This window comes from Chionomys nivalis, chromosome 7 (assembly GCF_950005125.1).
Source record: "Chionomys nivalis chromosome 7, mChiNiv1.1, whole genome shotgun sequence".
Taxonomy (NCBI): domain Eukaryota; kingdom Metazoa; phylum Chordata; class Mammalia; order Rodentia; family Cricetidae; genus Chionomys; species Chionomys nivalis.
This window is the reverse complement of record NC_080092.1, coordinates 78,769,072-78,797,051: the sequence shown is the minus strand read 5'-3', so window position 1 is coordinate 78,797,051 and position 27,980 is coordinate 78,769,072. Positions and strand designations below refer to the sequence as shown.

The window sequence follows — 27,980 nt, the reverse complement described above, 5'->3', positions numbered from 1 at the left end:
CTTTAATCCCAGCACTCGGGAGGCAGAGGCAGGCGGATCTCTGTGAGTTCGAGACAAGCCTGGTCTACCAGAGCTAGTTCCAGGACAGGCTCCAAAACCACAGAGAAACCCTGTCTCGAAAATAAAACAAAAACAAAAAAAAACAACAACAAAAAAACAAACAAAAAAAGAGGGATAGAATGAGAAACTATTGGCAAGCACATTCAAAGTTGGGGCCTCACAGGGCTCCTCACCTCTGACCTCGCATTTTACCGGGCTGAGCTGCTCAAATTATGACTGAATTCCGTCGTGAAATCAGTCTCTTTCTTCCCTCCAAATCAAGATGCATATAATAACTGTAACAGAGTCAAATCTATAGTCTAAATTTTATTATCTCCAAGTCACACTGCTGATCACAAATGTGCACCCTTGAAAACAGTGACAAACACACACAGGCGAAATCTTTGCAGTAAACACAGTGAACCAACAGACAACTGTCACAGTGTCTTAAGTCGGGAATCTGGGCATGCTGCCCACAGGCTTGAGGAAACATCTTCAGGTTTAAGGCAAAGGGAAGCCTATAAAAGGCACAACCACCAGCTACCCCTGGAAGAACCCCTTAGTTTTTTCCTCCTTGGGGTTACCCCCACCCTGACTCAAGAGTGGTTAGGCCAGCTGTAGGAGGAAGAACAAAGCAGACACATTACTAGGGAGAGGCAGCACCACCTTTCCCTCAGGTTCTGTAGGAACCCTGGCAGGCATAGCACTGCAGTAACAGACTTCCACACAGGCACGGAGATGTGGTTCAGTGCCATGGAGAAGAATGAAAGGAGGGAGAGCCTTTGCCCAGAAGGTAACTTGCTTCCTTAGGATTGAAGTCCAGGATTTTAAACCCTGTTTGCAAGTAGAGGAGCAGAATTTAGGGAAAGTAAGTAGTAACATCTAAACACAGTTGTAGCAGGGAAGGCATGGAGAAGAACTGCAAAGACAAGGCAGACAGACTGCTGGATAGTATTTGTCTCTAGAGATGCATTGGTCCACAGCAACTGGGAAGGGGACGTAGTAGAAGGGATGTAAAGAAAAGAAGCAGGGCTCACTAATTCCACTTACCTCAAAGACAGCCCTGAGGACTCGCCATGCATTCCCCTAATCGTGCAGAGGATCTCACTCCACCCTCCCTTTTCACAAAAGCATCCAGTTTGTTCTTTCTCCACAACAGAGATTATACCTCTATGGAGGACTGAAGCCCATCAGTATAGAGGTACTGAAGGAGGCTCAGATTTATAAGACCTACATCCCAAACAAGGGCTCCCGCTCACCCACTCTGAGTTCCCCTCTACAGTGGAATACTGCGTGCAGAGAGCTTCCACAGGGTTAGAGGAGTTAAGAGACTAATGAAGACCAATCACAAGAAAAAGGCCAGCTACTTTTATACTTGGTTGATACAGTCTCAATTTGTGGGAGTCAGGGAGGAGTCAAAAGGAACTCCAGAAAGGGTAGTAAACCAGAATGAACTTGTTTCATGTAAAGTCAGAGGGCAGAGCAGGGAAAAAGAGAAATAAACAAGAATATTAATTTAAAAAAGGTAAGTCAGGCTTTAAAAATGAACATTTAAACAAACAAGCAGGAAGGAACTTCCCTGGGAGAAGACACTTGAATTTCTGGGGAGAAAGTAAACAACAGTGAGATGCAGGCTTCTGAATTTAGACTCTGAAGCCTGGGCTGTCCAGTCTCTGCTCCCCTGAGTCCAGGCAGCTCAATTGAAGAGTGGAGGTTTTCTTCTCTCTCTAGCAGGCCTGTCCTCAGAGGAAGAGGGCCTCTTGTCCTCCAACTGTCGGCTGACAGGGTCACCCCACATTTTTCTTCTCCCCCGAGTTTTCACCTCTCCTGTTCTATTGAGAGTTAAAAAGAGAAGAAGTGCATGTCAGTGGACCTTTGGGCATTTATACTGGCCTTCTTAGAAGGCCACATTTCTAAATAATGCGGTTTATTTGGCACCAAGGATCAAGTCTGAGAGCTTGAACATGCTACACCTTCAGCTTCTAAATAATGTGTTTTAATGACCACAAAACAAAACATCAACAATAAAAATATCCTGGAGTCAGGTGTGGCGGTCCACACCTGTAATCTGAGCAGTCAGGGGTAGAAGCAGGAAGATGGAAAGTTTGAAGCTGGCTAGGGCTATATAGTAAGATCTTTTTTCCTAAACAAAGACCATACTCCTCCAAAGCTCTGAAAAAGCCTCATACCCACTCTTCTAGAATCCCTAGAATTGGCTTCTTTAGCTATAACAACTTAAATTCAGATTTTTTTTTCTGCCCTTCATTAGTTTAGATTGGGCTCCTGTATTTTTATTGTTTAATTTCCAAAACAAAACTCTGAAGGTAGGGATGGCTTCTCTTCAATTCTGCCCAATGCATTCATAGAAAACAATTTTCCCGAGCTATCTCACGACTGTAATGTATGGTGGTGAGAACTAGTTTGAGCGTCACAGTACATTGGGCACTTACTTTCTCACGATGTCACACTTAATTCAGTCACACACTCGGCATTAACTGGAACCCCTGCTTACAACCTGAAATAAAAAAATTGTAATTTGTTATCATGTCATATAAAAAAAGACTTCCATTAGCCAGGCATGGTGGCAAATGTCTTCCAGCACTACGGGAGGCAGAGGCCGGTGGATCTCTGAGTTCAAGGCCAGTCTGGTCTACAGATCAAGTTCCAGGACAGCCAGGGATACACAGAGAAACCCTGTCTTAAAATAAACAAGGAAAAAAAAAAAAGACTTCCATATAAACACATCATAAAAGGAAGAGAAACCCCTTAGAGAATCAGAGAAAGCTCACATGTTTAAAGTGTGGGAGTGAGACTTACCTCAGGTGGAGGGGGCTTGATGGAGACTGGCTGGGGAGTCCTCCGGGGTGGGGAAGGTTTGGGCTGCACCTGCTGCTGGGCAGGGTTATAGTAAGTCACTCCTCCATATACCTGTGATGGAGCCTAGGACCCCATATGCCAGGACCCCATAAGCCAGGAGAAAAAAAAAAAGAATTAACCCAAATTAGGAGAAACAGAAAACATTTGCTAGTCACAAAAACAAAAAGAACTTTGATTTTTTTTTTTTTTTTTGACAGGTGTGGTGGAGCACTTTACATAGTGAGACCCTGTCTCACAAAAAAAAAAAAAAAAGAAAGAAAAAAAAAAAGCAGCACTTCTCTATGGCCTTTGTTCTGCCTCTAGGTTCCTGCCCTGACTTCCTTCAAGGATGAACAGCGATGCAGAAGTCAAAGGACCTTTTCCTCCCCAGGTTGCACTGATCACATGACTGCTTTTGTTTCACAGCAACAGTAACCCTGGCTAAAAGTTTCTATGTGAATGTAGGTTGGTGTCCTCAGACACCAGGAAGAAGCTAACAGATCCCCTGTAACTAGAGATACTGGCAGTTGTGAGCTGGGACTAAATCTGGATCCTATGGAAGAGCAAGTGCCTTTAACCACTGGGTCACCTTTTCAAGTCTTTAAAGTAGTGTTCCACTCTTTCCAGTCCTTCCACTAGTTGGTAAATACAAAGGCTGAGGTCAGTGATGGCATTCTAGATGTCAGATGGTATCAAGTGCCCTCAGGACAGGGACAGAATATGATGTCCAAGAGAAAAACACACTCCTTGGTACAGCTGAATAAGTAACAAATGGGGACACCCATGGTCTACCATAAGATACTAATCCTTAAAGAAACTGAAGACAGGGCTGGAGAGATGGCTCAGAGGTTAAGAGCACTTGCTCTTCCAGAGGTCCCGAGTTCAATTTCCAGCAACCACGTGGTGGCTCACAACCATCTGTAATGAGATCTGGTGCCCTCTTCTGGTGTGTAGGCATATACGCCAGCAGCATACTGTATAGTAATCAACAGAAAGAAAGAAAAGAAAGAAAGAAAGAAAGAAAGAAAGAAAGAAAAGAAAAGAAAAGAAAAGAAAAGAAAAGAAAAGAAAAGAAAAGAAAAGAAAAGGAGAAAACAGGTATGGTTCTCGTAACCACTTAGGAGTCAGAGATTGGAGGATCATATATATTCCCCATCAATGAGACCCTGCCTCAAACAAATAAATAGATAGATAAATAAATAAAAGAAAAACTACCAGGCGGTGGTGGCACACGCCTTTAATCCCAGCACTTGGGAGGCAGAGGCAGGCGGATATCCGCGAGTTCAAGGCCAGCCTGGTCTACAAGAACCAGTTCCAGGACAGGCTCCAAAGCTACAGAGAAACCTGTTTCGAAAAAAAATCAAAAAGAAAAACCGACCCTGCCTCAAATAGACAGATAGATAGATAAATAAATAAAATGAAAAACTGAGACAAAAAACAAGGTCACACTTGGTAGTACAAACCCTTAACCACAGCACTGAGGAGGTGAGTCTCTGTGAATTTGAGATTAGCCTGGTCTATGTGACAAGTTGCTAGGCCAATAAGGTCATATAAAAAAAATGTAATACCAACAAAAAAAATAAGAAGCAAAGATAGACTTTACATAACCTGCATTTCCAGCTCCTGACCACCAAGGGGCATCCTAGTGCCACACAGGAAAATCAGCGGCATTGAATTGTTCAAGACAGGGTTTCTCTGTAGCTTTGGAGCCTGACCTGGAACTCCCGCTGTAGACCAGGCTGGCCTCAAACTCACAGAATTCAGAGATCCACTTGTCTCTTCCTCCTTCCTGAGTGCTGGTATTAAAGGCACACGCCACCACTGCCCGGCTGGTAAAACTCTTTTAACATTTTCCCCAACCCCAATCCTGTATGACATAAAGGATATATACCTAGAACATTAGGCATCTTACCTGTGTGTTAGGATACAGATGAGGAGGAGGAGGAGGAGGAGGAGGTAATGCTCCTGGAGCATAAGGGTAACTGGGGTTACCAAAATTCATGACACCTGGAGCAGAGAAGTAAGTAGGAGCAAGCAACTGCTGGGGTGGAGGTTGTCCTGGAGACATGGACACTGGTGGCGGGTAAAGACCCGGATTGGGCAGAGGTGCTGGTGACTGATGGGGATGTAAACCTGAGCAAAGAAAGACAAACAAAACTGTAAAAGAGGATACCACCTTTTACCACAGAATGCCTTAAATCAGACCACCAAGCACAACAGGTTAGACTGCAATCCTTAAGATGGACTTAAAACTGAGCCAGGGTGGTCAGCATCACTGGATAGCATGACAGTGCTGGAAAGGTAGGGTTTGTAGAGTCCCCAACACAGATTCTTTTTTTTTTTTTTTTTTTTTTTTGGTTTTTCGAGACAGGGTTTCTCTGTGGTTTTGGAGCCTGTCCTGGAACTAGCTCTTGTAGACCAGGCTGGTCTCGAACTCACAGAGATCCGCCTGCCTCTGCCTCCCAAGTGCTGGGATTAAAGGCGTGCGCCACCACCGCCCGGCCCCAACACAGATTCTTGCACACTATAAGCATACAAGAGGGATGCAAGTTTACCTGGGTGAGGAAGGTGCATTTCTGGCTGTACAATCATGCCCTGTGGAGGCAGTGGGGCAGGGCTGTCACCATGGGTATAAATTGGTCCCTGGAACTGCACTGTAAGATATATTGAGAGTCGTATAAACCACAAACCTTCATACCACATCAGCAACTCTTTCTGTCCTGCAGACCTTTGATGTTCTAACTCTTCCATATGAAGAAAACAGCAACTAGACAACGTGAGATAACCACTGTGAAGTAGAAGGCTGAGCACTTCATTTTCTTTACAGTGACAAGAAAGGTACCCAACAATAAGAACTCACATGGATCATAGTAATGGCCCTCCATGATGCTGATATGCACAGGAGGAGCAGGGGGCTCTGGCACAGGTCTCTGCCGCTGAGACGAATAACGTTTAGCTCGACCACCCTGGACACCCTGAGATAAAGAGATTTGGTTAAGACTCCAGAAGAAGCAGGGAGGTGGTGGCACACGCCTTTAATCCCAGCACTCGGGAGGCAGAGGCAGGCAGATATCCGTGAGTTCGAGGCCAGCCTGGTCTACAAAGCAAGTTAGTTCCAGGACAGCCAGGGCTGTGACATAGAGAAACCCTGTCTTGAAAAACCAAACTTCTATTGCCTGGCATGACAGCCTAAGCCTAAGAACTCAGGAATCAAAGCAGGAGGACTGAGTTTGAAGCCCACCTGAACTATATATGATATTCCAGGCCAGTCTATGTTAAAGAATAAGAGACAAGAGACCATCTCGAACAATAAAAAGAACTTATTGCCGGGCGGTGGTGGCGCACGCCTTTAATCCCAGCACTTGGGAGGCAGAGGCAGGCAGATCTCTGTGAGTTCGAGACCAGCCTGGTCTACAGAGCTAGTTCCAGGACAGGCTCCAAAACCACAGAGAAACCCTGTCTCGAAACCCCCCCCCCAAAAAAAAAGAACTTATTGTGGTTTTTAATAGTGAACAAGTGTGACAGTCTCAATGAGTGATCAATCCACATTTGAAAACTTTGTCCCCAGTTAGTGGAACTGTTTGGGAAAGATTAGGAGGTGTGTCATTAGGATGGACTTTGTGGTTTCAAAAGACTGGGCCATTCCAGGTGTGCTCTCTCTGCTCCTACTTTGGGATCAAATGTAAGCCCTCAGATGTCCTGCTGCCATGTCTTTGATTTGCTATCATGGTCTCTAGCATTCTGGAACTGGAAGCCCAATGAAATGTATTTTTTTATAAGCTGCCTCGGTCATGTTAGTCTGTCACAGTAACTAAGGTCCAGGCATGGTGGTATACATCTTTCAGCTGGGAGGCTGAGACAGACAGATTTCCCTGAGTCCAAGGCTGGCCTATTCTACATAGGGAGCTCCAAGCCTGCCAGAGTGAAACAGTGAGATTCTATCTCAGCACTTCTTTTTGACAGTATTGGAAGCTGAATCAAGGGTCTCATGCATTCTCTACCACAGAGTATATACAGTCCCAATCCTCCTTCTTCCCATTTTTGTACCATTTCTTCCATCCGGTTAAATGGAGGTGGAGGTCCTGCTCCCATATGGATGTGGTTGGGCATACCTGTAATATACCAAAAAAGTCACTGGTTGAATGCAGATGTATGTGAATAGGAGTCAAAGGTACCATCAAGAAAATAAAAAGCGCAGCTGGGCAGTGGTGGTACATGCCATTAATCCCAGCACTTGGGAGGCAGACAAAACCCTGTCTTGAAAAACCAAAAGAAAAGAAAATAACAAAGGCATTCTTCTCTTCTTTTAAACTAGCACAATTCTGTTTAAAAATGTCTGCAGGTCACTCTTGCAGAGGAGGACCTGCGCTCAGTTCCCAGCGACCACATGGAAGCTTATAACCATCTGTAGCACTAGTTCTAGGGGAATTCAATGCCCTTGCCTGTAGTGCACACACATCAACCTCAAGTGCACACACATACACATAAATTATTTTAAACTGTCTGCTTATTGTCAATGCTAGCATTTGAAAATGTGCCCCTGTTGCCCAACATCTTTATTTATAGCAACAAAGTCCTTGAAAAAAGACTGGAAAATAAACTCAAGCTCAAATTTTTCCTACTAAATAAGGTTTTATATAGGAACTTTGGGAGGATAAAATAAGCACATTAGTAGATATACTATAAAGTGCCGGGCCAAATGTTTTCTAACAACACTAGCTATGAGGAAGACATTACATTCTTACTGTATAAAAATTACTTAGAATACAGACATGGCTCAATGGTTAAGAGCACTAATGAGTCCTTCTTGCAGAGGACCCAGGTTTGATTTCTAGCACTCAGTTGGTGATAGATAAGTAAATAAGATTGGGGTGGAGGGGTGGTGCATTCCTTTAATCCCAGCACTTGGGAGGCAGAGGCAGGTGGATCTCTGAGTTTGAGGCCAGCCTGTCTACAAAGCTAGTTCCAGAACATCCAGAGCAACAGGGAGAAACCTAGTCTCAAAGAAACCTAAAAAATTAAAAAAAAAATTTTTTTTAGTTAAAAGAAATGTTTTATATACTCTCCCAAAGATAGTAAAGTATCAGTACAAAAAGTTATACTTCTCTGTCCAGAGATCAACTAACTCTAGGATCATACCGCTTATACTAATTTTTGGTGCTCAAAAATCACATGTAAAAGCACAGAGGCTTATGAGCTAGAACTGACCTAAAAGCTTCTTCCCTGATAACTAGCTTTTATGATAACAAAAGACACCATGCAAGTTTCCAAAGGAAGGACGCAATCAACAATACCCAGGTAAGACATCTACAAAGCACAATGATAACCAGGTATAGATAACCCAAGAGTGCGGTGGCACACAAAGCTTGGTGGTAACCAACAGCTCTCTGATTGGATTAAAGATCACTCAACAAGAGGGAAACCATGCCTGCTACTGGAAGCTTAGTCAAGGTAGAGAAGTCAAGGATCTTGGAGGAGAACCTACAACCACCATTTTACTAAGTCAGCATAATCCCTAACTTCATTCTAAATATTTGTCCATAGACCCACAGATAAATCACCACCCATCGAGGAAACTTTTCTTTGCAACAGATGAAGACCATTACAGAAAACCACAACCAGTCAAAATGCAATTTTGGAGCTCAGTCCCAACAGATACATCTATATAACAACTTCCACACCTAAGAATCAGGGATTGCTGAGGAAGAGGGGGGCAGAAAAAGTTTAAGAGCCAAAGGATCAGAGTTTCCTGAGAGATTGAATTTTCTAGTATCCTCAGAAGCTACACCTGTAAATTCTCACAGACATGAGCTGAACAAGGACAACAACAGACATGCCTAAGTGGACAGTGGAAAAACCTACAAGGCTTTACCACTATCTAAGGACCTATAAGCAACTAAGAAATGCTGAAAGTAGGAGAGTCTTCTTTCTCCCAGGGAAGAACACACCAACTGGTGAACCAATACCTTACTGCCAGCCCTAAAAACACACATACAAGTAACACACAGACTAAGCAGGGTAATTATATATTTAGGAATATAAATGTATATACATATATGCATGTAGCAAGTTAAAAAAAAGAGCTCATGAATTTCAAAGAGAGCAAGGAGGATATAGAAGGCTTTGAAAGGAGGGAAGGGGAAAATGATGTAATTATAATTTCAAAAACTAAAATAATTAAAATAAAATCACCTGTATCAAAGTAGAGTGTTAAATTCCCAGTGCTCATGAAGATTTTCAATTTTTAAGTTTGGCCTAGAGGGCCAGAGAGATGGCTCAGTGGTTACGAGCAATGGCTGCTCCTGACCTGGGTTAAATCCCCAGCATCCATATGGCAACTCACAACCACCTATAATTCTATTCCCAAGGGATTTGATGCCTTCTTCTAGCCTCTGTGGGCACAGAAATGTGTAGGCAGAACACCTACACACAAAAATAAATAAAATCTTCCCCCACCCAAAAAAAAAGTTTGGGTTAAATTTCAAAAGCTACATGATACCTGCTATCTGCATGGCTTTTATTTTTTTTTCTGAGACGGGGTTTCTCTGTGTAACTCTGGCTTATCTTGGAGCTCACTCTGTAGACCAGGCTGGCATCAAAGTCAAGAGATTCACCTGCTTTTGCTTCCCTGAGTGTTGGGATTAAAGGTGTGTGCCACCTCCTCTCAGTGCTATATGTGTTTTTATTTGTTTGTTTGTTTTTTTTTTTGGTTTTTCGAGACAGGGTTTCTCTGTGGCTTTGGAGCCTGTCCTGGAACTAGCTCTGTAGACCAGGCTGGTCTCGAACTCACAGAGATCCGCCTGCCTCTGCCTCCCGAGTGCTGGGATTAAAGGCGTGCGCCACCATCGCCCGGCTTATATGTGTTTTTAAAATTAACTAAAAGTTCAATTCTTCCTTCTAGTCACATTTCAAATACCCCAAAGCACAGCATTATATATAGTTCTAATGTCTCTAGGAAACATGTAACCACTGGCTCAGTCTGAAGATGCTATCTATCTTCTGTCCCTCTTTGTGCAAGAGGAGAAAATGAATCTTGACTGAGGCGCTAAGGACCGATGGCCAACAGTGTGTGTACACAGTGGGACAGGCTAACCGGGGATCTACAAGGCCTACCTCGAAGCTCCCGTGGTTGCAGGAATGAAGGCTGTCCTGGACTCCAGTTCTGTTCTGCTATATTTAGCTGCGCCACGTCTTGCTCCAGTCCACCTGTGGTAGAATCTGCTGGAGTCTCCCAGTTCCCAGTCTTAGCAGCTGGAGGAGGAGTTGTTTCTGGGATTGTGGCTGCTGAAGTGAGCCCTTCAGATGGAGGAGGAACCTCCTCAGAAGCTTTGACTGCATCCCCAACTTTGGTCCGGGTCCTTCTTGCCCGGGAATAGGATTTCTTCTCAATGGGCCTGTCAGGAGCTGGTGGTACAGTGTCAGGAACAGCAGCTGGTGTCTCCGAGGCCGTCTCTTCTTTTTCAGGACTGCCAAGCAATGGAGCATCTGGTTCTGGAGATGGATCCCTCATAGGAGTCTGCTCCAGACGTCGCGACCGGTAATTAGCTTCATGCTTATGAGTCTCACCAGACCGGATACCATGCTGCCCACCAACCTCCACAGGCCTAAAACTAGTACGACCTTCCTTGAAGCCCCCAGATCGAGAATAATTCCTGGATGCAGACATGCGGCCAGTACCTGCTGCATTCCTGTTAATAAATGTTCTTGGTGGTAGGGCGCCCCCAGGACCCTGGTGGCGATGGGACTTATTTGATCGATCACCAATCCAGTTTGGATCTCTTTGTGGGGGACTTCCAAATCTGAAACAGTAAAATTGTAAAGAAAAATGTAAGAAAAGAGACCTCCACATATCTACACGGAAACTCAGGGAGTTGTGTCATTCCCATACTTAGTCACTTAAAAGAAAGAAATGCATTTAGAAAAGCAGAAGAGTTTGAAAGATCAGTAATTTAGGCTCCTGGATTTCCTTACCGAGGTTTTCGGACTCTTCGGGGTTTGATGTCATCAGGATTGTGAGCGGATCGAATATCATAGCCATAAAGAGCAATGAGCTCCTGTCGGGACTTTGGGGCCTGTTCATCTTCACGGAACTTATCATGCTCCCAGCGGCCCTCATCCTTCCACAGCTTTCGCTGACGTCCCTTGGGTCTGAACCAAAGCAAGCAGAGGTGTCTTGAGATGATTAGTACTTTGAAATTATCTCTCTACTGAAATGGAAGCCTATAAAACTTTCTATCTCTGGAGTCACAGGTTAAAGGCAGCAGAGGTGTAATAGTTTAGGATCTGGAGACAGATCATTCTGAATCTGGATCCCAGCTCCTTTACCATCAACAGTTCCCAAACATTTTCTATCTTTTTTTAAAAGTCGGGGCCTCACCACCTAACTCTGACTGGCCTGGAAACTGCTATATGTAGACAAGGCTGGCCTTGACCCCACCTCTCTGAGATCCTGCCTCAGCCTCCCAAGAGCTGGGATCAGGAGTCACACTACCACATCCACCTCTTTTTGCTTGACAGGGTCTCACTATGTAGGCCAAGCTGCACCCAAGCTTATAACCAAATTGCTTCAGACTCCTGGGTACTGGGACTACAAGTGTATGACACTATACCTAGCAACTAGTTAGCAAATTCTGCAAGCTTCACTTTCCTCACCTGTACAGGAGGAATAATAACACTTGTCTTAAAATGTTCTGAGTACTAAAGGAAATGTGTAGGTAAAGAAGTCATCGAAGCACCTGACACACACTAAGCACAAGCTAGCCAGAGCCAGTAGCAAGAATAGCGTAAGATGGCTATTACCGGACTTCCTCTTCCTGAGTCTGTCCTCGAAGATCATGCTCAAAGAAGAGCCCTTTCCTGGGTATATAGGCTGGATTTTTCCGATCTTCATCATCATCCAAATGCTTAGGGCCTTTTTTACCCACTTTGTTCTCTACAGGCTCTGTGCTCTCCTGGAAGATAAAGGACTCCTTACTTTTCCAAGGAGCTGAAAGGCCCTATGCCAACCCCAAATGGAGGACTATGCTGTGTACTGACCTGTCCATCCCCACTTTGCCTCTCTCCAGTCACAGTGCCTTTAGTATCAGGCTTTTCTTCTCCCTTCTCTTTTGCTGAGGAATCAGCAGCATCATTTGTTTCTGATTTCAGCTCCACCTTGGAGTTCTCCTCTTCACTGTATTCTCCTTCTTCACCCTGAAAAAGTGTTTTTGTTAACTATGGAGATGAGATCTGAAGATAAGAAATCATTTCCTGGCAAATGTTTACTACAGTGTAAGACTGAGAAGCAAGCACTACAAGTATGGTGGCACGTGTTCACAAACAATCCCAGCAGTGGAGAGGAAGAGACACAAAGACCACGTGTTCAAGATCACTTTCAGCTCATATTAAGTTAGAGGCCATCCTGTGCTACATGAGATCCTGCCTCATAAAAACAAAAAACATGGACTAGGAGATAGCTCTGTTGATAAAATGCTTGCCACAAAAGCATGAGGACCTAAGTCTAGCACCCATGTACAAAGCCAGACATGGTAGTATACACTTGCAATCCCAGAGCTCAAGAGACACAGGAGATTCTTGGGGCTTGTTGGCCAGCTGACCTGACTTAAATGATGAGTCTCTGGTCCTCATAAGAAACCCTGTCTGAAAAAATAAAAAAAAAGATAGCTCTAAGGAATGACACCTGAGGCTGTCCTCTGTCCTCCATACACATATGAACAAACACTAAATAAAAGATAAAACAAACATTACAAGGGCTGAGGTTATTAACTCCATGGTAGAGTATTTGCCTAGCATGGTAAGGACCTGAGATCAATTTCTAGCATACATACACTATGCCAATATCCTTTTTTTTTTTTTTTTTTGGTTTTTCGAAATAGGATTTCTCTGTATAGCTCTGACCATCCTGGAACTCACTGTGTAAACCAATCTGGCCTTGAACTCACAGAGATCTGCTTGCTTCTGCCTCCTGTGTGCTGGGGTTAAAGGTGTGCAACACCACCACCTGGCCTAAGCCAATATTTTAAGCAAACGTCTAGAGAACAGGGTTCTTTAAAATAGACACAAGAGCAATATGCACATATGTCCTTATAAATAGTTCTGTAGCACACAGGTAAGGAATTTTAACAATGGTAGTCTAAGGAAAGGAGTCAGGGGTTATAGATGGAAGACTAACTTGATAGTGCCTTGCTCTCCTTTTCCAGTCTTTTTGTGTAGCTCTGGCTGTCCTAGAACTAGCTCTGTAGACCAAGCTGGCCTCAAACTCAGAGGATTACCTGTCTGTGTCTCAAGCACTGAGACTGAAGGCATATGCCACCACTGGCTCCTTTCCAAGTCTTAAACATACAGTGTTTAATAATAGTACTCTGTCTTAAGTTGAGAATTTTATCATCTCAAAATGCTTTAGGAGACTGGCAGGATGGCTCAGCGAATGGGTAACTTCACTTGCTGCCAAGCCTAAGGACTGGAGTTTGAGCTACAGAAACCCCACAGTACAAAGGGCGAACCTACTCCCACTCCTCTAGCTTCCATATGAATGCCACGACAAATGCTCACACATACATGTGCACACACAACAGAACCAATTGCTCTTAAAAAAAAAATGGATTAAAAGCCGGGCGGTGGTGGCGCACGCCTTTAATCCCAGCACTTGGGAGGCAGAGGCAGGTGGATCTCTGTGAGTTCAAGGCCAGCCTGGTCTACAAGAGCTAGTTTCAGGACAGGCTCTAAAGCTACAGAGAAACCCTGTCTCAAAAAACCAAAAAAAAAAAAAAAAAAAAAAAAGGATTAAGAGTAGAAATTACCAATCTTTCTGATTATGTAGCTTCATTGAGGGGGCACACACCTATAATCCCAGCAACTCAGGAAGTGGAGGTAAGAAGATTGAGAGTTCAACGTTAGCCATCACCTTAATATCCTATCTTAAAAAACAAAATAAACAAAACAGAGTTCTTTTGCTAGACAGGCGCTTTAACCAACTAAGCCACGGCGCCACCCAACAGAGTTCTTTTGAATCTAGGATCTCCAACTATAATCAGACTAAGAAAACATGAAGACAAATGTTTTCCATGGCTCCTGTGGTCAGAGGACAATTTGAGTCAGTTCTCTCCTTCCACATGTGGATTCCAGAAACTAAACTCAGGTTGGCAGGCTTTATGGCAAGTACTCTTACTCACTGAATAATCTCAGTCTCCATGCCCCCTCTTATGGAGATAGAGATCAAATCCAGGGCCTGAGTATTTATAGATTTACTCTACCACTGAACTACAGTTCCAGCTTGTTTACAGTAATGACCTAACTTTTCCCCTCCTTACTATGAATCAAACCTCAGGTCCTCAAACAGGCAAGACAGCACTAACTACTAAGTTATGTGCACTACAGGCCCAAGTCATACAGGTTGGTTGTTGTTTAGAGACAAGAGTCTCACTACGTAGCCCTGGCTGGTTTGAACTTGTTCTGTAGATCAATGGTTGCTTAGAACACAGAGATTTGCCTGCCTCTGCCTCCCAAGTGTTAGAATTAAAGGCATGTACTCCCATGCCCAGCTTCTAAAATTACATTTTTAAAAATATTCATTCATTCATGTGTATGATTGACCTTCAAACACACGAGAAGGGGGAATCAGATCCCATTACAGAGCCACCACGTGATTGCTGGGAATAGAACTCAGGACCTCTGGAAGAGTAGCCAGTGCTTTTAACTGATGAGTCAATTCTCCAGCCCCTAGGATTGCACTTTTTATGTCTATGATAGGAGTACTGAATCTCCTACAGCACGAGATTCCAAGAGAAAACAAACACTATCAACAATAACATCCTAAAATTAAGATTTTTATCTGGAGAATCTTAGAGAACCAGCTGCCATAGTAATGAAAGTGAACAATGCACGAGTGCACTCTCTGGACAATTACTCCCTCGTTACCACTCCCTTTGTTTCTAAGGCAAGATCTTGCCATGTAGTTGGGGTTGGCCTCAAACCTGCCTCTCCCTCCTGGTGCTGGGATTAAATATGCGAGCCACCATACATTTTTTTCTTTTCCCTCTCTTAACACACAAGTTTGAATAATACAGATCCTGACAATGTTAGGTCTTCCCAGTTGGTAGCGCATGCCTTTAATCCTAGCACTGGGGAGGCAGAGGCAGGCAGATCTCTGTGAGTTTGAAGGCAGTCAAAGCTGTGGCGGGAGTGGGGATATCATTCGGACACTAAAGTGGGACAAGAAATGAAGGCACAGCCAGCTCCACATAGGGAAAAGCAGTGGCTTTAAAATATGGCCATACTCTCTTCTCATTCTCTCTAAATCTGATGCTTTGGAGACCTAACTGGATTACAGAGGCAAGTTTAAAGAAATGGGCTGAAGGGAAGGTGGTTTAGTCATGTGTTAAACCTCTACCACCGGTTGGATGTGTGCACACTGGTATCTTGTTCTCCTACTGTACCTGGCACCTCACCTAAATCAGACTGCCTTCTCACTTCAGGCTAGCCTACCAGGACCTGGTCAAAGACACCATGTAACAGTCCTGGCTAGGCTAGAAGCTTTCAGTATTTTACCCTTTTTTTTTTCAAATAAAGCTAAGCTTGCCTAGTTGACCTAGACAAACAAACCAATTAATTCCTCTTCCATTCTTTCTATTTCTTATTGACACTCTAAGCCACTCCTCATCTGGATGTTTTACATAACAATTCTCAGAAAAGAGATGGAGAACTAAAGGAGCTTCACTACATCTGTACTGTGACAATCCAGTCTTTATCTACAGCTTAACAAGCACTCTTCCTTCTTCTCATGCTCTGCAATCATATTGTTTTCCTTCTATTTGTGGATGAGAGGATGGTAATCATTCAGTACTTTCCTTAATTCTAGGTTATGCAGCAGACAAACAAGAATTTCTGGTGTAGGTATACACTTCACTATGTTCCTCTACTCATACGCTCTCCGGATTTCAACCTTAAAAGAAACTTATTTAGGTATTTATTAAATTTCATTTATTATGTATAGTGTTGTACCTGCATGTATGCCTGCATGCCAGGACAGGGCACTAAAAATGGTTGTGAGCCACCATGTGGTTGCTGGGAATTAACTTAGGACTTCTGGAAGAGCAGCCAGTGCTCTTAACCTCTGAGTCATCTCTCCAGACCCAGAAATTTATTATTTTTGTTCTATGCATATGTGTGCACGTGGATGTATAATAAATAAAACAGTATTAGCACTACTCGAGGAAACTTTTTTTAAAAGATTTTATTTATTTATTATGTATACAACATTCTTCCTCCATGTATGCCCACATGCCAGAAGAGGGCGCCAGATCTCATTACAGATGGTTGTGAGCCACCATGTGGTTGCTGGGAATTGAACTTAGGACCTCTGGAAGAGCAGCCAGTGCTGTTAACCACTGAGCCATCTCTCCAGCCCTCGAGGAAACTTTTATACAACATTCTCTTTAGGCTGTAATAGAATGTCAATGAGGAAATTTATATATTCCTATTGAGAAAGTAATTTTGGTGGGAGTAATGATCCCAGTTTAGGGAGGCAGAAACAGGCAAATATGTGAATTTGAGCCTAGACTGGACTATACATAGTGAGTTCCAGACCAACCAGGGCTACAAAGTGAGAGCCAATATTACACACAAACACAAAGAAAAAAACTAATTTTGTTAACTGGGCAAAAAAACTGAGGAGTGATGAGGAGACTTCAAATCAGACTCAAAACCTATAGTCCTTGTATGCTCCACCCCTACACTAATAAATATCAAAGATGTGTGTTCAAGTGTGTTGTGGAATATTATTTTAAGCTGTGTTACTTTGCCTGTCTAAAACACCTGATTGGTCTAATAAAGAGCTGAATGGCCAACAGCAAGACAAGAAAGAGAAATAGGGAGGGTTGGCAGGGAGAGAATAAACAGAAGGAGAAATCTGGGGAAAAAAGATCTAAAAGCAAGAAAATCAAGAAGTGAGAAAAGAAGGGGCCAGCCGCCCAGGCAGCCACAGAGTAAGAGTGAAAGAGAAATATAAAGAAGAAAAGGAAAAAGCCCAGAGTCAAAAGGTAGATGGAATAATTTAAGAAAAGCTGGCTAGAAATAAGCCAAGCTAAAGTCAAGCTACAGTTTCTGTGTGAGTATTTGGGAGATGGGTGGTGGGACCCCAAAGAGTAAAGAGTAATAAAACAACCAATGACACAAGTGTCTGCAAAGGCTGGAAAGAGATGTCAGTTCCCATGGAGCTAAAGTCACAGGTGGCTGTGAGACACCCAAAGTGGGTCTGGGAACTGGGAACTGAACTCAGGTCCTCTGGAAGAACAGCAAGTGCTCTTAATTGCTGAGCCATCTCTCCAGCCCCTTATCTAATTTTAAATAAATTTTAAAGATTTTGTTTATTGGGGGAATGGAGAGATGCTCAGTGGTTAAGAGCACTGACTGCTTTTCTAGAGGACCAGGGTTTGATTCCCAGCACCCACATGGCAGCTCATAACTGTCTGTAAGTCAAGATCTGACACCTTCATACATACGTACATACAGGCAAAACATCAGTGCACCTAAAATAAAGACAATTTTTTTTAAAAAAAGGAATTTGTTTATTACTAATACACTAAAAGAGAATAAAGCACATTTTCTTCCAAGAGGTGTGACTGACTTACATCCAGATCAAGTGCTCCAGAGGTCTGTTTACTGCAGGGCTTGTCTCTTCAGTCATTGCTCACAAGTCTCTGAGAAATTCATGGATATGCAGGAATAGACATGAGGTCTGGCTCCACCTGCAACCATGTGTAAGGAGACTGATCCTCCGATATATAACAGAGCCAGGTGGTGGGACCTCCTGGGATCTCCACATTGGGCCACGCCTACTTCTTTTTCTTCCTTCCCGCAGGTGTCATCATTCTTCCCCTCCTCCCCAGACAGGGTTTCTCTGTGTAGCTCTGATTGTCCTGGAACTCACTCTGTGGCCCAGGCTGGCTTTAAACTCATGGAGATCCGCCTGCCTCTGCTCCTGTGCTGAGATTAAAGGCGTGCGCCACCACTGCCTGGCTCAGGTCTCATTAGTCTTTTTTTTTTTTTTTTTTTTTGGTTTTCGAGACAGGGTTTCTCTGTAGCTTTGGAGCCTGTCCTGGAACTAGCTCTTGTAGAGGTTTCATCATTTTTTAGTTCACTTTACTTTTCTATAGACTCCAAGTAGTGCACAATGAAGTATGGTACTTGGTCCTTTTTTTTTTTTTTTTGGATTTTTCAAGACAGAGTTTCTCCATAGCTTTTGGTTCCTGTCCTGGAACTAGCTCTTGTAGACCAGGCTGGTCTCGAACTCACAGAGATCCGCCTGCCTCTACCTCCCGAGTGCTGGGATTAAAGGCATGCGCCACCACCGCCCGGCGGTACTTTTTTTTTTTAAAGAGATAGCAACAAGTTTCTTTTCGAAAAGAAACAAGTTATAAATCTGCCAAGAATTCTACTATGAATGAGATACTTTCCATAATTTCTGAGAATCTACTGTCCTTTAGCTTATTTACATGGTGCGTTACACTCATTAATTTACTCATGTCACACCAACCTTGCACCTCTGGGAGAAAGACATTGTTCATGATGTATGATTCTTTGTTTTGATTTTTGTTTGTTTTTTTGAGACAGAGTTTCTCTATGTAGCTTTGGAGCCTGTCCTGAAACTTGCCCTGTAGACCAGGCTGACCTTAGACCCACAGAGATCCTCCTGCCTCTGCTTCCCAAGTGTTGCGATTCAAAGCATGCACACCACTGCTTGGTTATGATATATGATCTTAATGTGTTCCTAAATTTGGTTTGCAAGTTTTTTTTGCTGAGAACGTCTGCATTTTCGTTCATCTGAGAAAAATGTTGTTTTTGTTGCTATGTTTTTACCTGGTTTTAATACCAGGATAATATTGGCTTCATAGAATGAATTTGTCAGTCTTCTCTATTTTGTGGGACAAATTAAGGACTGGTAGGAGATCTTCTTGAAAGTTTTGACAGAATTCAGCCGTGAATCCATTTTGTCCCAGGCTTTCCTTTGTGGGGAGATATACTGGCTAGTTTTATGTCAACCTGGAATAATCTGAGAGAGCTGGAATAATCTGAGAGAGGGGAACCTCAATAAAGAAAATACCTCCATAAGACTGGGCTATAGCCATGCCTGTAGAGCATTTTCTTAATTAAGTGATTGATGTGGGGCCATTGCAGTTGGTGCCATCCCTGGTCCTAAGTTCTGTAAGAGAGCAGGCTGAGCAAGCTAGTAAGCAGCACCCTTCATGACCCCTGTACCACCTCCTGCCTCCAGGTTCCTACAAGGCGTGAGTTCCTGCCTTGGCTTCCTGTTGTGGAATATTCCTCTACACTGTGTGAAGATGTGCCACTGTGATTGGTTTAATAAAGAGCTTAAAGGCCATCAGCTAGTCAGGAAGGGGCTAGGCAGGACTTCTAGGGACAAAGAGCTCTGGGGAGGAGTGGCCAGAGGACACAGAGGGAACATACATGTAGGAGGAGAGGTAAACGCCACGAGTTATGTGACAACACGTAGATGAATAGAAATGGTTAAGTTATAAGAGCTGTTTAGAAACAAACCTAAGCTAAGGCTGAGCTTCCATAATTAATAATACTTTTCCATACCATTTTTTTGTGAGCTGGCGGCCCAAAGAAAAATCCAGCTATGGGATATGTGAGCCAAATAAACCCTTTCCTCCAATGTTGCTTCTTGTCATGGTTTTTAATCACAGCAACAGTAACCCTAAGACAGAACACTTGATTATGGCCAAGAATTCTGTACTTTTCCTCAGCAAATGCCTCATTTTCTCTGACATCTCCAATATCTCCAATATCCTGGGGTCTCCACTGCAACTTAGACATTATCTTTGCGGCATCATGCACTAGCCTCCCAGAGCCTCAAAGTAGGGAATCCAACCCAGACACACACAGCCTGGCTTCAATGGCTTTCTTAAACCTTAGTGCAAGCCTCTGGTGAATCCCTCATTCTTGAAGCCTGCCCAACTCTATCTCTTAAGACAGAAGGCTTTCCTCCTATTTTACAAAGTAAAAACAAAGATGGAATACCAACTTCCTTTGTATGTACCTTCCCTTCTCACCTCCAAGTAATTACTAGTTAAGGCAGTTTTGTCTAAGCAGGGCATGATGGGAAATATCTTTACTCCCAGCCTTTATTTTCTCACGTACTTTTTTTCTTTTCCCTTACTACTTATTCCTTCAGTTTTTAACTAAACTGGAGAGTCTCCCAACAAGTAAGAACAAAATCACCTTGACCTCAAAATATTCTCCTAGCTTTCCTTTCAATTAAAATTTTCTTTGTTCTTTTACTCATCACTTGGCTGAACCAAGTGCTCTCCCACTGAGCTCCAGCCCCTTCTGTATTTTCTTTTCTTTGTTTTATTTATCCATTCATTTTTGTTTTTAATTTGTTGTTGTTTTTTTTTTTTTCAAGACAGGGTATGTAGCCCTGGCTGTCCTAGAACTAGCTGTGTAGATGAGGGTATCCTCAAACTCAGAGATCCACCAGTATCTGCCTCTCAAGTGCTGGGATTAAAGGCGTGCACCATTAAACCTGGCCCCAATAACAATTTTTTTTAATTTTTTTATTTTTATTTATTTATTTTTTTGTTTTTTCGAGACAGGGTTTCTCTGTGGTTTTGGAGCCTGTCCTGGAACTAGCTCTTGTAGACCAGGCTGGTCTCGAACTCACAGAGATCCGCCTGCCTCTGCCTCCCGAGTGCTGGGATTAAAGGCGTGCGCCACCACCGCCCGGCAACAATTTAAAAAAAAAAAAAAAAGGTTTCTTGGACTACCCTGGGCTACACAAGATTTAATCTGTCTAAAAGAGAAACAGAGCTCATACAAAAATCACATACCTTTAATCTTTAATCCCAGCACAGGAGTGATATGGCTGGACAGAGAGAGGAATATAAGGGGGGAGGAGATAGGAGCTCAGATGCATCTGAGGATTAGTAGACAGGATTGCCCCTTTTTATCTGAGCATTGGGAGACCTCTCTAATGGCTGCCTGCTCTGCTTCTCTGATCCTTCAGTTTTCACACCCTAATATCTGACTCGAATTTTTATTATTACGAACAATTAGAATTTGTGCTACAACACATCTTTTTGATTGTTTTGTAATACTGGAGAGTGAATCCAGGGCCTTGAAAATACTTAACAGTCTACCACTGAGCTACAACCCTTTTTCAATTTTTGTTTTTTTGAGACAGGGTTTATCTGTGTAACCCTGGTTGTCCTGGAACTTGCTCTGTGGAGCAGGCTGGCCTCAAACTCACAAAGATCTGCCTGCCTCTGCCTCCTGAGTGCCGCCACACGGCCCTGTACAAATTTTTATTCTGAAGCCTGGTATGAAGGATATGCTAAGACAGAAAGGCAGGTGGATGTCTGTGAGTTCAGGGAAGGCTTGATCAACAAAGCAAATTCCAGACTAGCCAGTACACATAGATCCTGCCTCAAATTAAAAAAAGAAAAAAAAAATCTCTGTTGCCAGGCTGGCCTTTGTGATCCTCCTGCCTCACCCTCTCAAGTATCTGAGATTACAGAAGAATATCACCTTGCCTAGCTTCAACAACACAGTTTATTTCTCTTCAAATTTCAACATGGAATGACAGCTTCTAGACAGCAAACCCAGAAGTTTTAGACAATATTTTCAACAAAACTATGTTAACCAGCTATGTCTTAAACTTTCAACTCTAACTGTATAAACCAAAGCACCGACAGCCACAGATAGCATGTACATAACACAGTTTAGGAGGAAGCAGAGATGTAAATGGACCAAGGGATAGGGAAACCCTGAAATAACCAATGGTCACTGACTGCTGAGCCCAGAAGTGGTTACCATGTAAAGGAAAAGTTATGGTACACTCTAAGGGTTACATTAACCCAGCTGCTAAAGCTCCTTCTAAAACATGAACAGCAAGAAGAGACTTACTGAGAAGAGAATCGAATCAATCAGCACAGGGAAGTTCTAGAACAAGCTGGGAAGAAGAACGAAAACAAGAAACCTCAGAAAGCTTCCCTTATTTTTTAACATCATAGGGAAATGGGAAGAGGGAGCTCTATGATGTTAGAAAAGGTACAGTACCCTAAACCATGCTTTCTTCTAAAGGCTTAGGAAAAGCAAGTTTACATGAAAATGAATAGGTAACGGCTGGAGAGACATTTCAGCAGTTATGAGTACTTGTTGCTCTCGCAGAGGACCCAGGGTTAAATCCCAGGACTCACATAGTAACTCACAACCATCAATACTCAAATTCTAGGGGATCTGACTTACTTTGAGGGTACTACAAATACATGTGGTACACACACAAACATGTAAGGTAAAACATTCATACATATAAAATAAATTTTTTTTTTTGGTTTTTTTTTTTTGGTTTTTCGAGACAGGGTTTCTCTGTGGTTTTGGAGCCTGTCCTGGAACTAGCTCTTGTAGACCAGGCTGGTCTCGAACTCACAGAGATCCGCCTGCCTCTGCCTCCCGAGTGCTGGGATTAAAGGCGTGCGCCACCACTGCCCGGCAATAAATCTTAAAAACAATTATGCCTTAAGTCTACCCTCCTTATGACCAGTGTATAAATAGGGGCCTTTTAATACCCCCTCTCCACCTGCCCCATGGCACAATGTACCCAAAGAAAAAAGGTCTCTATTCAAGGACAGAAGCCTGTGGTTAAGAAAAAGAAGGTTCAGGCCAGCTAGGGCTGTAGACAGAGAGACCCTGTCTCAAAAATAAAGAATAAGTAAATAAAAATAACTGGGCATGCCTCCATTAGATTCTCTTTAGATTATCCTTCTTGAGTAATTTTTAAAAAATATTTATTATGTATACAATATTCTGCCTGTATGTCTGCAGGCCAGAAGAGGGCACCAGACCTCATTACAGATGGTTGTGAGCCACCATGTGGTTGCCGGGAATTGAACCTTTGGAAGAGCAGGCAATGCTCTTAACCACTGAGCCATCTCCCCAGCCCCTTTTGGTTTTGTTATTAATTTTTTTTTTCTTTCTTTCCTTTTTCTGGAAGGTTTCACTATATAGCTCTGGCTAGCCTGGAACTTGCTGTGTAGACCAAGCTGGCCTCAGACTCAGAGATCCACCTGTCTTTGCCTCCCACTACTGGGATTAAAAGTATGTACCACCATGCCCAGCTTTATCCTTTTCATCAATAACCTCAACTAACTGCCTCATTTTGACTTGTCCTGAAATCCTTTGCTGTGGCATCCACCAAGAAGCCCCTCAAAGCTTTTAGAAGGGTTCGAACTGCCAGCAACACTGAAATGCCTTTTCTGCTGCAGCTGGGAGTAACATATACGGGGATTAAAACAACAGCAGCATTCCTATACACAATAAATGCATCCCGCGGATATATCCTATCAAAAGTATAATTTCACACGCCTTTAATCCCAGCACTTGGGGGGCAGAGGCAGTTGGATCTCTGTGAGTTCCTGACCACCCTGATTTACAGAGCAAGTTTTGTAGATCAGGCTGGCCTCGAATTCAAGGACAGCCAAGGATACAGAGAAACAGTGTCTTATAAACTTAAAAAGAAATGGATTTGTTTGTTCTTAAAACATCCTAAACCTGGTTGAATGTTGCTTAATGTTAGAACATCAGTCTCATAGGGGCAAGCCCTGCATTGGATCATAACAAATTAATTTATGTGCTGCTGAAGGGAGCATGCAAAAATAAACTTAAAAAGCCATCTAAAACTTAACCCACCACTCAATTCCTGAATATTGTCTCTTTTTTAGTTATTAACGCCATTAATCAATCTAGACACTGACTCCTTCTTTAGACCTCAAACTTAATGGGGGCAGGGGTTCTATTAGTTCAATCACATTGGTCCACATCTTGCTATTTCACTAGCTGTCCAGGGAACTATAATCTCAGTCCTTAGACTACCTTAGAAAAGATTTTTTAAACCTTTAATTTAATAATTTATTTAACTATTTTACGTGCATTAGTGTAAAAGTGTCAGATTCCCTGGAACTGGAGTTACAAACAGTTGTGAGCTGCCATGTGGGTGCTGGGAACTGAACCCAGGTCCTCTGGAAAAGCAGCCAGTACTCTTAATCACTGAGCCATCTATCTCTCCAGCCCCCTTAAACCCTTTTTTGGAGACAGAGTTTGCTATGAACCCAAGGCTGACCTCGAACTCTTGATCCTTCCACCTTTGCCTTCAGAGTGAGCTGTGTATTATGACACCTAATTCCTAAGAAACTTTATTTTTATTTATTTTTGATTTTTTGAGATAGGGATTTTGTTTTGTTTGTTTTTTAACAGCCCTGGCTCTCCTGGAACTAGCTCTTGTAGACCAGGCTGGCCTTAAATCACAGAGATGAGCCTGTCTCTGCCTCCCATCTCTGCTGGGATTAAAGGTGTGCTCCACCACTGGCCGGCGTTTTTTCTTAAATGTCTAGTTTGTAGTCTTGCCTCCCCCTCAGTTGATGCTGTTTATTTAAACCTTCTGTGCAATTTCTTTCTGTGCTCTCAGAATTACACCCAAACTCCTTTATAAACAGGATGGTGAGCCACTGTGAACTTACAATCAGGGGCTGGAGGCTCAGCAGTTAAAAACATTCACTGTTCTTGCAAACGAACTGGGTTCAGTTCCCACTACCCACATGGAAGCTCACAACCATCTGTACTCACAAACCTAGTACACACATATAAATTCAGGCAAACCACACATATACATAAAATAACAATCTTAAAAAAAAGTTTCATTTTCTGTTTTGTTTTTTTTCCTGACAGGGTAGTCTTGCTTATAGCCCAGGATGGCCCTGAACTTGAAACAATCTTCTTGCCCCTGCCTAAGTACTAGAATTTGAATAGTATGTCTGTACAGAAATGTGCACATATGTAAACATGCATGTGGAGCTCACCAAGAAGGCTAGACTGTGGCTTGCCTACAAGCTCTAGAGATCTGTTTCTGCCTGTATTACACATGCCAACACACCCAACTTTTTACAGTGGTTCTAGGGATTGAATTCAGGCCCTCTTTACCAACTGAGCCATCTCTCCAACCCTTATTTGAATTTATGTTTTGCTGAGTTGATTTCAGTGCCACAAGCTTTTGTTTTCTCAGTTTTTCTAGAGTACTGCTTTCTTCTACAGTAGGAATTTTGAAATGATGTTTACTGTTACATCTCCCAAGATGTTAAGACAGTCAAAACTCTAGTAGATTTATAGGTTAAGGGCTGAGGTAGTAGCCTCAATGGTACAACCCTTTTCCGCATGCACCTACATGTAGGCTCAAGCTCCAGAATCACAAAACAAACAAATCACGAAAACTAACTAATGAAACAAATATATTTATAGAACAAATCCTTGACCCACAATCCAATTCTCCTCAAATATAACCCCATCGCTAAAATACAAAACTCAGGAGTCCGTTCAACAATTCTGGGACATGGGGGCTGGAGAGATGGCTCAGTGGTTAAGAGCATTACCTGCTTTTCCAAAGGTCCTGAGTTCAATTCCCAGCAACCACATGGTGGCTCACAACCATCTGTAATGAGGTCTGGTGCCCTCTTCTGGACTTCAGGCATACACACAGAAAGAATATTGTATACATAATAAATAAATAAATATTAAAAAAAAAAACAATTCTGGGACAGGTAATTCTAGGACAAAGTTATTCTGAAAGTATCTACAGTTATTTATCCAATCAAAACAAAACATGCTATCTGCCTAGGGAAACATTCCCATCGACACCAAAAAGCCCTATCCATAAAATAAGGGATTTTTTTTTTTTCCCCATAAACTACACAGAATGGGGGGGGGGGGTGTTTCCAAGTGGCTGTGTTTTCAACCTAGACAGTATAAAGTGAACAGTCAAACATCCCGTAAAGGACTTCAGCATCTTCTCATTCTCTGCCTCAGAAATGCACTTGTTCAAATGAGAATAAACCAGCTAACACTGTGATCCATAGCTTGAAGAACAAGATCGTCTCTTTTTTTGTCTTTGTTTTTTGAGACAGGGTTTCTCTGTATAGGCCTGCTGTCCTGAACTTGCTCCATAGATCAGGCTGGCCTTGAACTCACTGAGACCTGCCTACCTTTGCCTGCCCAGCTGGGATTAAAGACTTGTGCCACCACTGCTCACACCAACACCCCCCCCACCACTTCTAACAGATTTTTAAAAGCATAAATGAAGAACACACAGGCATAGAAACATGTCAGGGAATTTTTGTACCACGCAAACGTATTCTTAAAAGACATCTTCTGACTTACACCATAAGGAAAAAAAATCTATCACACTCACTTCTGAATCTTCTGCACTTTCATAATCGGAAAGGACAGCTGAAAGGAAAACACAAACAGTGAAGGCGAGGCGAAAACAACAAACAGTGGTTGTAACTACATTCCTGACTGCTCACTTTGCATCAGGCTAAAATCCTCACTTAACTTAGGCAGCAACTTTTGAGGCACATAAAATGATGGCCTCTATTCATTTACTGATGGAGAAGTATATGGCATTGCTGACAAAAAGCTACGTGATTGGCAGGTGGTTCTCTGAGTAACTGCAGTGTACTCAACCTCTCACCTTCCAAAAAGGAACCAAAACAACCATGCTCGGAATCACTATGGTACAAAAAGCCACTCCTGGGCACACCTCCCAAAAAAACCAAAAACAAAAAACAACAAAACAAACAAATCCAAACAACCAAACAACAACAAAGAAAAAAACCCTTAACAATCTGAGAAACCAAGTGTTAGAAATGCGTGGCCTCGGTTTATGTCCAAACACTTCATCATGATAAATTAAAAACCACTCACCATCTCCTTCCATGCCATCTTCACTCTCCTGAGAGGAAGAAGATGACACGGGTTAGAGTCATTCCCAGGCGTGGGGAGCCCACCCGCAAATAAATGTGAGGGATAACTGAAGATTCAACACAAACGGTCGACTAGGGATATGGAGAAAGGTAAATCGTTCTAAGTCACAATCAAGAAGGCCGATCCCCTACACCTCCAGCCCCAGTCCTGTGTCAACACCCGCGCTACACGGCCCGGGCTCGGAAGCCACCCATCCCTGGGGCAACCTTCCCGTGTCCCGGGAGGCCCGGCGTCTCGCAGCACCTCCACCCCGCCCCCTGCCGGGTCGCCGCCCGGCAAGCGCTCACTCACACACTCCGACTCCTCTGCGCTCTTGGCGCCCCCGCTCTCCACCCGCCGCAGATGCAGGCCCCCGCCGCGGCCGCCGCGCTGAGAAGGCAGCGAGCCACTACCGCCGCCTCCGGCGCTCCCGCTGCAGCTGCCGCCGCCCCGCGCCGGAGAACCGCTGTCGGAACCCGAAGCACCAGACTCTTCGTCCTCGGTGTCCTGGGAAGCGCGCTGCCGACGCCGGTCCGCCATCTTACGGAGAACGGCCACCGCTGGTCAGCTCCTTACGCACCACGCCCGTCGCGGAGGCTGCCGGGAGGCTCGAGAGCAGTCCCGGCGTGCTTCACGTCCGGCGCGGGCCGCCTCTCTTCCCGCGGGGCGGGGCCTGCGCCCTGCGGCACGTTTGCGGGAGCGCGAGATTACGTCTGTCGGTGATGTAAGGGGGCGTGGCTCGGCCCTGCATTTTCCCTGTGCAGGCACAGGGCCTAGGGATTGGTCCCCTGCGGCTTCTCTGGGTGCTTAGCTCGGCCATCTTGAGCTTTCCTTGGGGAGGGCTTCGACCTGTTACAGCTCCAATGTGGCGCTGGAGCTGTCGCATGATTGTCGTTTTCCATTTCTCGTTTTCCCCTGAATTTTAGACGAAGCATTATGCTGTATTCCATCGCATGATAACACCACGAATCCAGGTGAAAAAGCCTTAGTTCTGTGTCAGATTTGCCAGCTCTTCACCTCAGCCCAAATTTAGAGGAAAGAAACTGCAGTGGAGACACAACTAAATACTGTGGCGTTTTCTGTGTGTATTCAGATTTTTCTTACTCTGTGTCTACCCGACCCAGTTATCACATTTTTAGTAGTTCAGGTTGGTAAGACACTTAGGGGCCCGATCATCCTTGGCTACATAGGGATAGTAGAAATCTAGTGTTTAAAATCCTGATGTGTTATTATCTGACAGAAAATGCTTTGGGCATTTGTCAGCAATGAAAAAAAAA

The 27,980-nt window shown here is 43.5% G+C and overlaps 1 protein-coding gene across 2 annotated transcripts; it reads right to left on the bottom strand.

The window, feature by feature from the left end:
* Positions 1–359: 359 nt before the first annotated feature.
* On the bottom strand, positions 360–27,309 carry Casc3 (CASC3 exon junction complex subunit). Of its 2 annotated transcripts, none has more exons than XM_057775674.1 (14): positions 27,016–27,309; positions 26,665–26,692; positions 26,150–26,187; positions 11,932–12,087; positions 11,695–11,846; positions 10,867–11,043; positions 10,009–10,694; positions 6,943–7,007; positions 5,756–5,870; positions 5,451–5,549; positions 4,808–5,028; positions 2,857–2,928; positions 2,490–2,554; positions 360–1,871 (listed from the first exon to the last, which is right to left on the bottom strand). In XM_057775674.1, exons 1-13 carry the CDS (start codon positions 27,241–27,243, stop codon positions 2,531–2,533), a joined length of 2,061 nt encoding a protein of 686 aa, XP_057631657.1. In that variant the 5' UTR covers positions 27,244–27,309; the 3' UTR covers positions 360–1,871; positions 2,490–2,530. The 2 variants fall into 2 exon arrangements, with proteins under 2 accessions (XP_057631657.1, XP_057631656.1); XM_057775673.1 differs by having other exon boundaries at positions 2,857–2,979; positions 27,016–27,308.
* Positions 27,310–27,980: the final 671 nt, after the last annotated feature.